Raw genomic sequence first — 10,125 nt, forward strand, 5'->3', positions numbered from 1 at the left:
TAATCAGATCCACAAAGGACTAATGACAGAATATTTCCTTTTTATGAGAAGTAGGAGACTTTTGCCTTCTCAGAAACTGGCTATTCCATCTGTACCTTTAGGGAGTTGCGGAGCCTAATTAAGCCCTATTGTTTTTCCTTCACAAAATAAATACAAAAGTAGCCATTTCCAAATGATGATTTACAGTTTAGATCCCCTGAGTAGAGTTTTGCTTCCTTTTGTTTTGTTTTCTTAATCCATCAGCAGCACTCCTTGAGAAAATTTAAACTGTTTTTAGTTAAATTACCCCCATCTGGAGGAATCTAATGTTTCTTGTAAAATTGATGGTTCTACTAATTATCCTGCTGTTCTTTAATTAATGCTTAATGAATAATATCCCACTTTAAAATAGCTTCTGCAGCAAAGGAAGCTAAATTTTGAGACATTTATTTTAACTATACTGTAATACAATAACCAATTCACAACAGTAAAAATATTGTGGAAGGTTAATTATATCTGTTCACCTATCTTCATATACTTAAATCAGTTTTGTTGCCTGTGCCTTTCTGGTATCCAGTTTTCCTATATTTTCTTGTGATTTGAAAAATTTATATAGGGGGATATGAACACACAGCATAGTATTCTATTATAAAAATTCAATCATAAAAGTCAAAATATATTACATAATATAGTTTAATGAATCATTACATTTATAATAACAAAGGCCACAATTTAATTAATAATATAGAATGCAAAAAAAGAGAAATGTTTGCCTTATATATATATTCCCTTTATTTTCTTTACCTTTCATTTGTCTTTCCTTGAGCCTGAACAGGAAATAATGCTTATTTATCTGAAGAAAAGGTCAGATCTATTAGAAATGACAGTCTGATTCTAGAGCCAAATTTTAAAAAGGTACCCAGACCTGATGTTTAGTGTAAATAAAACATTTTTTGAAACTCTTAGTTGATAGATACTGCTGTTTATAAACTAATCTTTTGGTTGAATCCTTCACTATACTATTTGCTACCTAATAAAGAAAAGTCTTCAAACCCTTACTGCTAATTCCTCTTTGATAAATACATATTGTTAAATGGAAATAAAATCCACTGCAACTCCTTGATAATTTATCTTACATATTAGAAAGGCCAAATAGAGTTAGTCATTAGTGTTGATAAAGGGGCTAAGTGTTGCTAATCATGTAAACCATGAGAGTTACTCAGACCAAGGCATTTAAACCAAGCAAACAGCACTTGCAGATGGGAACACCAGGCATAACTCATTCAGAAAGTTGAGGTTTGTGAAATAAAAGGTATTTCTGTGGATCAAGGATGATCAAGCTTTCTGTGTATTAGAACAGAAAGCACCCAAGAGGAAGGAGCCAGGAGAGCAAACTAATTCCTTTAAATGAACAAATGCAAATGCCCTTCACCAGTAAAAGAGGCAGATTTTTCAGTCTCTGTTTTGGAAATCTAGTTGTCAAAGAGTCTTCAAAGGCAACTGAGAGTGGAACAGATTTTTCATTGTAATAGTGGAAGTGGTCTGAGAGTTAGGATATATCAACATGCATTTCAAATCTTTTTCTTAGAATAAAGAGATGGCTTTTGGCAGTGTATTTTAAACAGAGAGGGAGGATTTGCACTACTCTCAAAATCTACCTTACTGTCAGCTTCAGGCCACTTGAGAAAAAAAAATTGATCATTCAAATGCATATGATTCATAAACACTGCAAAGGACAGCTACTTCATCTCTGCAGTCCTAATAGTAACAGTCACAGAATGCAGTGAAAGTATTGATTGGCATATGGTAATAAAGAAGCCATAGGCTTAACTTACAGACGTGATTTCTGGGGCATTTTAACCTGATAAAATTTAATTTTCTGGATCACTCTTAGAAGTCATCTGAATGATTTTGCTACGGCATATATTTTTGTCTTCCAAAATATATTTCAATCCAAAATAAGTCAAGTAATTTATGCAAGTTTGTGTTTGTGCCCACATGTACATATTTTTAAATTAAATTTTTGGGTCTATATAGCCACTGTACCTACGGTCTGAAGCCATATATTTATTTCATCTAACATATATATATATATATACATACACATATATATATGTAGCAGGTATTTGTATAAAATATATACACTTTGTTGTCATATTAGTTATATGTGAAATGGTTTGTTTTGAAATAACCTCAGGCCACAACCTGTTGTAACTATTTGAAGGCCTTATTTAGTGTTCCCTCGGTGATGCATGCAGCAGTGCAAATTAAACCTATGTGCATTGGGTTATGAATAATCTTTTGTTTCAAAGAAGGCAAAAGCCTCTGTCTGATTTAACACCAAAGAATAAATTTCTCTGACTTGTCCAAGTAAACCTAAACACATTCTATTGACAAACCGGACACAGGGGATTTTTCTAAATACCATACATAATTACACGTTTACACACTTAGAGGGTAATCCTATGATACAAGTTCAATCTCTATTTTTAAGGACTATCACCCAAAAAGAAAAGAAGATTCCTAAGTCAAAGGAAATGTGGAAAATGACCATAGGCTTGGGAATTCCCTCAAATCCAGAAAATTCCAGGTTAAGGCTTGAAGTTGAATCATTCCCAGGTCTAAGCTAAAGTTAACAAGAATACAAGGCAAACAATTTCTTTGGGGACAAAGCAGCATTGTGTCAATGAGACCCTCTCCTGCAGGGTAAAAGTCATTCTTCCCCACACTGTAAATGGACCCCGAGTTTCATAATTAGCAGATAAACTCACAGGAACCAAAGCTGACATATGGATAAAAGCAGTGAGATCACAGTACACCAAAGTATCATATATATCGAAGAAATAATTCAGTGTCTTAGATTTTTCTATAAAAATTTGTGATCTATATATAGGACTTCATTCACATGGACACTAACAATAAGGAGTATTTGCTTTGGCGGTAGTGGATCACACATCTGCTTATCTTGATCTTAATATATTTTTTTTTACATCATGTTCTGAGTACACAGATGTGAGTCAGGTAGCATTTGAATCCCCCACATCATATACACAGCTGAGGTGCCCCGCATCCGGCATCCCCCGGGGTCCTCGGTTCACTGACGTTAGCCACATGAATCCAAGGTCTGAACTCAGAGCAAAAAGCTTAGTTTTTGCACAATCAGTCAGCATAGATAATAAATCCAGAAAATGTGCTGTATTTGTTGTTGTTGCCTCCGTGGGCTTTCCCGCCATCTAACTTGATGTAGACTTCATCTCCTGGCTCCAGATGAAGGACCACACTGTTACTCGCATAGTCGTAATTCTGATCCGCATCTTGGGCAATTGCGCTGGCGCGCACCTGTGTGAAACAGACAAGAATTAGAATCTGCAAAAGAGATTTTCTTTTTTTTTTTTTTTGCCATTCACACAGCACGATAAATAGACTGGCCATCAGGGCCCTGAATTTAGCACAGCCAAGTCCACCTTGGCCTTGGGGCTTTATGAGGATATCTTTGCAACGGTTTCAACTACGCTATTGGAAAACAGAAAATAGTGCTTTTCTGATGGTCATTGTAGCAGTCTTTTTTTTTTTTTTCAACTATATGTGGTAAACAATGCATACCAATCTCTTCTCTTCCTAAATCAGGACTTTTCTAATTCCTTGTATCTCTATTCCCAATCACTTCCTGAAATGGCTGTTGTTTTTTGCATTTTAATTTAAACCAAGCATCAGTATTCTAACCAGTTGTCTATGAGTACAGAAGTTCAAACCAAACTTCAGTTGGTCCCTCTGATGATTAGAAAACTGAGATTCATGGTATGTAGAGATTCAGAGAAATCTGACTCTTCTAACTCTACTATCCAGAAAGAAGAAAAGAAGAAATCTTTTTGATTTGGGGCTTTCAAAATCTAATTCAAGGAAAAGCCTCTGTACCTGAATCAAACATTATTGGTTTAAAAGTTTTCATAGTTCTTATTTCTATTTGTGCCTTTTTATTACTTACTTGTGGACACTTAAACTATTTAATTTCAATACATCTAAAACTTACAGAAGGAACAACATTCCCATGATTTGATGTCTCTAAAATTTCTAGAATTTTTGAATGATCTCATGGAATACCCTTTTATATTTAGGTGATTCTAAATGTGTGGTTTGCTCTGAGGATGGAGGTTTGCTTATATTCCACTCAGGTTGAGCCTGTGATCTCATTAGAGAGCTGACAGACACTTCCAAACAGTCCAATTCCCCATCATATCAAGTAATATGGACATTCTGTCACATTCTCAACTCCAATTAGGCTTCACATTCATTTAGTTGTATTTTGAGTCTACCTTGGAAAAAAAATTTTTCAATAGGCAGACTTGTACTTGATTTATTTCAGTAAAACATCTACTTTGTGGCTTGTTTCTATTCCACTGTAATGATATTTCCCCAAATAACACAGCGAGTGATTTAGTGGTTTTGTAAACCTGTACTATGTAATAATGCATGACTTGGGGTGCAATATGTGGGATTTTATCACTTGGCAAAATGAGAGAAATGAGACATAAGTCAAGCATTTCCATTCCTTTCTTTCAAAATTTAGATGGTAGGTTTTCAAATTAAATTTTCATGTGGTATGTTCTCACAGTAATGCTGAAATGTTAAAAAAGGAGAAGGCTCTTTGACACTGCTGAACTTGTAATTCGAGTAGTATTTTAAGCATTTCTTTCTGGATATCATATGGCAAAAGGAGAAAAGGGCTTAAAGATTTAGAATCATTTAACACTGTGCTAATTGACACTAATATAGTGAAAGCAATATATAATTATGCTGAGAAGCACTGATTCAAATGTATACACCACTTTAGTGAAGTCATCTGTTTTGAACATTAATAAAAATACAACTTAATGTCATAATATTTCTTAGAAATTAATCCATTAGATGATAGGAGTTGGATGCTTTGATTCACTAATTTCATCTGGTCATTACATTCCCAGGAGAAAATAATCTACAAGGAGGACAGCATTCTTAGGACTTGATTTTTTTTTAATGTGTGGATTTTTAATGAGTGAGAAAAATTAAAATACAAAATAATAGCTAGCCATATTAGTAATATATGAATTATCAATCTATAATAGGTTTCTCTCCTAATAATCAGCCACACATTTTTATTTAGCACTTCAGGTATTTAGTATGAAATTCTATGGGCATTGTGCTTTAACACTGTTTTCTTCATGAGGGCATTTGAGAATTGGGATGATCAAAATCCATTGATTTAGAGATAACAGTCTTAAACACATAAATAATGCAATTTTGTTCTATTGCATTATGGGGTCTAACCACATTTATTCAGTAGGTGTTACCATGAAAATCTGCAAATGCATTAGGGTGATCCCACAGACTGGAAGGTTACCCAGGTTACCCTTACAGTTTTCACTTCCTTTGTTGGATAAAGCCAGTGTGATTGCTTTTTAATGAAAGTGATTCTCTAAGATTTTAACCTGTACTGTACCATAATACTCTCCCAATTAAATACGTGCCATATTCTAGTGTACTTTGCTGGATTTTTGTATGCCTGCTCACCTGATCATACTATGAAGGTATAATGGAACTTGAAATTTCAAGCTCTAGTATCCAGCCCAGTAACTTCCAACAATTCTTCCTTTAAGCCATCAAACTATTGAGGAAAGTGATGTATCTACCCTGGAGACTATTTTCAGGTTCCAAAATGTGTACTGATTTCAGCATTTTCTCTGAGAGTTTGATCCATTCTTTTCTTTGCCCCATATACCCATTTCTACCTAAATGTACTCTAATATCTTTTCATCTTATAAGTTAACTATTTAGATTCTGCTGATCTTTAGTGCATGTTTCACAGCCCCTAAAAAGATAATTAATTTGACACTTCATGAATCTTGCTAATAAATTAATACCAGTCCACAAACTGCCCATTATTTCCAATATATCTCATATTTACTGGTGCCATGACTAATAAATTCTTAGAGTAAAAATGGATCTTTAATTATTTTATAGTTCTTATCTTAAGCCAGTTTTATTTTTTATTACAGTAGCTTATTATTATTTTTTCTTTCCAGAAAATTAGAGTAGCTTATTATAGTGGTATTATAGTGACTGGATTCAAATAGCTGCATTTTTTATTCAGGAAACAAACTTAAAAAAAAAATTCCTGTCTCTGTTAAAGCTATTTGAGTCCAACTTTTGCCTTTAATATGCACTGTCATGGGCTTTTAACACATGGTAAGATTAAATTTAGGTTGATGGTTTCATGGGGAATATGAGAATCGTGGTCCTTTTAGTTCTCTGTTTGTGAGGATATAATAGGTTATGTTGCCTTAGCATTATCTTATTAGTGAGGGTTTATCATTAGAGACAATATTTATGGTAACATTTGCTAATTTAATTAATTGCTACTGATGCTCTCGTAATTTCATTTTCATTGTACTTCTGTGGAATCATAAACAAAAGGTTAAGTGGTGTATCAGGTTAATTTACTGGCCTTTGATGTTTCCATCTGTGATTCTGCATTCAAACACAAAGCATAAATAAAATGGCTCTCATATGGTTACGGTCCAGAGGCATTCCTCTATCCTAGAGTGAACTGCTTTTTTAGTTTAATTTTTTGTGCTTCTCAAATCTGCTTAATCCATAGAACATTACACTGACATGGATCTCTTGAGTTTCTGTTTTATGAAAACAAATTAGGTCAGCTCAGAAGAGGGTACTGCTGTCTAAGAAGTGATCAGACAAGAGTAAAATTGAAAATCAAGGATCAACTCTTTCTTTAATATTAATTTAAAAAAGATTTTGTAAGATTTGTCATTTGTAATGCTTGCAGACCAGACTTTACAAAATAGTTCTATTCTGGAGATAGAATTTCTTAACACTAATATTGTAATAACCATTTTGCAAAACAGTCCTTGCTGAACTCAAAAATATATTGTTTGCTACGGTATTTGTTTTTCTGAATAACTTGTTGCTCACCTTTTATAGAAGCAGCAGCTTAATAATGCCAATGAAAAGCATTATACATTATCAGGTCAGCTGTTTTGCCTTTTTTTTTTTTTCCCTGATCCTCACAGAATGCATATCCTAGGATGATACAAAGAAACCTTCGACACTCCAAACAATGAAATAATTTTAAAAAACAAACTGCACATGGAACACATATATGGCATGGTTTTCCTGGAATCTAAATCTGGCCTCAGCGTCAACATTTAACCTAATTTAAATGTACTGCTCCCCAGCTTTTCATGCAATTGCAATTTCCAGAGACTTAAAGATGTGTGCTTTTATACTCTGGCTGAAACAACTTGAATCTTTTTTTTAATTTGAATTAATACCTCCAAAAACAATCTCTTCAGCCTGACAGTATTTGCTAGACTTAATCTTTGAGTCAGAAGGCAGCCAAAATGTAAATAAATGGGTGCCTCATCACTGCCTACTGAGGGGCTGTTCACAAATCATTTTGTTAGGGTGACACAATAGCTCTATTTTGGTTACAATGAGTCATGCCATTTTTAGCCATTTACCTATAACGAAGCCACTGCTCTGTGAATAATTTTTATTTATCTTAATATTATTTTCATGCATAATAACTATAATAAACAACCCTGTCAGTGCCTCCTGGTGGCCATTTTTCCTCTTTTTTGTTCTATCCGACCTTAGGGTCCCTTAAGCCATTTACTTCTGAATTCCTTTAGAAGTGAGGGGTGATAGGAATGAGAACGAAAGGATATTCCGCCCTTTCTCTTATTTATTTAGAGCATTTGTGTTTCACTTTGGAAGAATTCTGACACTGTGAATTGTGTGTTTGGAATAAATTCTGGTTTAATGTGGCTTAATAGAAACCAGGGTTATAGCTAGAAAGGTCTCAGTTCAAGGGACAAGCGACCTGAAGCCTGAGAATCCTTGTTATATCACAGTTGGCCCTCGCAGGGTCATGGGGAGCCGGGTGGAGGGGGGACTCTGTGCCACCCGAGAAGCAAAGTTAAACCCAAGAACTCAGCCCAGACTGCAGGCTGCAAGGCCCCCCTCAGCGGCTGCTGATTTACCGTGTGCTGAGGGTCTGATTACACCCTGAGGTAGATACAAATATGATTTTCCTCCCCTGACTAAGAGATCAGACACACTTCGGTTTTGCAAGGACTGCGAATTTCTCAAGGCATCGGGAAAGTGGCCCCAGCCTAACACCGCAGACCAGTGGCCCTTGGAGCAGCGCGCAACGGCTTGGCTCAGGGGAGCAAGTCGTCTGGCCGAGGGCTAACCTGAGGCTATTTCACAGTCCAGGCCAAGGCCCCCGCTGCTTGTGAGGGAAAGGTTGGGTTGGAGAGACCCTCACGAAGGCGCCCTGGGGCTCGCTGGCAGGGAGGCTCATCGCCCCGGGGTTGGGTTGGGCCACCAGCTTCCTGACCACCCGCATGTGCCTCCTCCGGCTCCAGCCAGTGGAGTTTGGGCTGTGTGTTTGGCAGCGTGTTTGATGGCACAAACCCAGGATTCTCAACTTTTCCTTTTGTTAGCAGCACTTATTGCCTCTCCCCCTTCTTCAGCTGAAATCTAAACCAGAGTTTTGCATCTCGAATTTGACTACTTGTGAGTTTATCTGGGCCTGGCGACCGCGGATCCCATGGTCCTGCCTTGGCCCGGGGTGCGCCCTGGGCTCGGACTCACTCCTCCGCGCCTCTTCTATTTTTTCCTTTGGGCCCAGGTCTTTCTCCCTCGGGTTTGTCACGCTGGCACGCCCACTTCTGGCTCCCCTAGCCCTCCCAATTCCCGGCAAAACCTGACAGTGACCCCACGCTGGTGAGCATCCCCCAGCCGGGGCGCGCGGTGGGGGGAGGGGGGGCGTGTCGCTTTCTCCTCCGGGACTGCCCGAGGTGCACGAACTGTCCCGGACCGAATCCTGCTTCCCGCTTCTTAGGGTCGCGCGCACCGAGCGCAGGTGCCCGGGCTCGGGAGCCACCCTCGCCCGGCCTCCGGGCGCTCTTCGGCGTACGACCCCCGCCTCCCCAAGGTGGAGACAGCATTCTCCCTCGCTCGAAGCTCCCGGGAGCGGGAGCTGCCGCGCCCTTCCTCCGAGGGCTCCCACCCCCCATTTCCGGGGTCTCCTCCCTCTTGCCTGCACCTTCCCGCGCGCCCTCCCCGCCCTACGCCTGCTCTCACCTGGTTGTTTTTGCAGAGATCAGCCCACATGCTGGTGCCATCCCCTCCTCGCATCAGAACGTGGTAGGTGAAGAAGTAGATACCCGGGATGGAGCAGGTGAACTTGCCCGTGGTGGGATCGTAGTGGTTCCCGAGGTTGGTGACCACGTCGTCGAACTTGAGCACCTCGTAGCCTTCGTGCTGCCGCTTGAGGCCGGCGTAGAAGGCGATCTTGGGCACCGTGCTGTAGGTGGCGGCGCTGATGGCCCCGGCTGCGTTCAGGCCCGGCGCCCCCGGCGGGCCCGGCAGGCCTTGGCGGCCGGGCTCGCCCTTCTCGCCCGGGGGGCCCACGGGGCCCGGCGGCCCGGGCTCACCCGGGGGTCCCCGCGGGCCCGCCTTCCCCGGCCTGCCGGCCTCGCCTTTGGGGCCCTGGATGAAGGTGGGCAGGGACTGCATGAGGCCGCGGTCGGGCGTGGCGGCCGTGCTGGGCGCCTTGGTGCCCCCATAGGGGTCGCAGACCATGCGGCAGGTGCCCAGCATCTCGTAGTGCGCCGACGTGCCGGCCGAGCTCACCAGCACCGGGATGAGGATCACCAGCAGCAGCACCATCACCACCCCCAGCGCCCCGGCTGCAATCAGGCGCCTCCTGCTGCCCACCAGCCGGCTCAGCGCGGGGCGATCCTCTTGTCTGCTTTTGGACAAAATTTTGAAGGTTGGGCGGGGACCTCCTCAGAGCCGAAAACAACCCCCTGCGAACCCCAAGTCCCCTGGGCGGGCGCGCGCCGGCCGCTCCTCGCGGGCTCTGGCTCTCCCCCCAGCTGAGGCTGCGGCTGGGGAGGGAGCTCGGACGCCAAGTGACTTGAGCTGAAGTCCCGAGCTGGGGGTGCGGGTGGGGGTGGGGGCGGGGGGAGGGGTGCGCAGGGCGCCCTCTCGCCTCCCGTGAGCCCCTCGCACCTGTGGCTGCCGGGCGCCGGCGCGGCCGCCCTGAGTGCAGAGCAGCCGCCGCCTCTCGCGCTCGCCCGG

The 10,125-nt window shown here is 41.3% G+C and overlaps 1 protein-coding gene across 1 annotated transcript; it reads right to left on the reverse strand.

The window, feature by feature from the left end:
* Nucleotides 1-3,138: 3,138 nt before the first annotated feature.
* On the reverse strand, nt 3,139-9,711 carry C1QL3 (complement C1q like 3). The gene is made up of 2 exons (XM_068987775.1): nt 9,124-9,711; nt 3,139-3,318 (listed from the first exon to the last, which is right to left on the reverse strand). The coding sequence occupies exons 1-2, from the start codon at nt 9,709-9,711 to the stop codon at nt 3,139-3,141; spliced, it is 768 nt and encodes a 255-aa protein (XP_068843876.1).
* Between the last annotated feature and the right edge of the window lie 414 nt (nt 9,712-10,125).

The sequence above is a fragment of the Capricornis sumatraensis genome, chromosome 15, assembly GCF_032405125.1.
Source record: "Capricornis sumatraensis isolate serow.1 chromosome 15, serow.2, whole genome shotgun sequence".
Classification (NCBI taxonomy): domain Eukaryota; kingdom Metazoa; phylum Chordata; class Mammalia; order Artiodactyla; family Bovidae; genus Capricornis; species Capricornis sumatraensis.

Excerpts from the sequence above, each read along its gene's own strand:
- C1QL3 (XM_068987775.1), bottom strand. The coding sequence starts at position 9,711 with ATGGTGCTGCTGCTGGTGATCCTCATCCCGGTGCTGGTGAGCTCGGCC. Across the intron at positions 3,319-9,123 it reads ATCTCTGCAAAAACAACCAG|GTGCGCGCCAGCGCAATTGC; the intron begins GTGAGAGCAGGC and ends TGTTTCACACAG.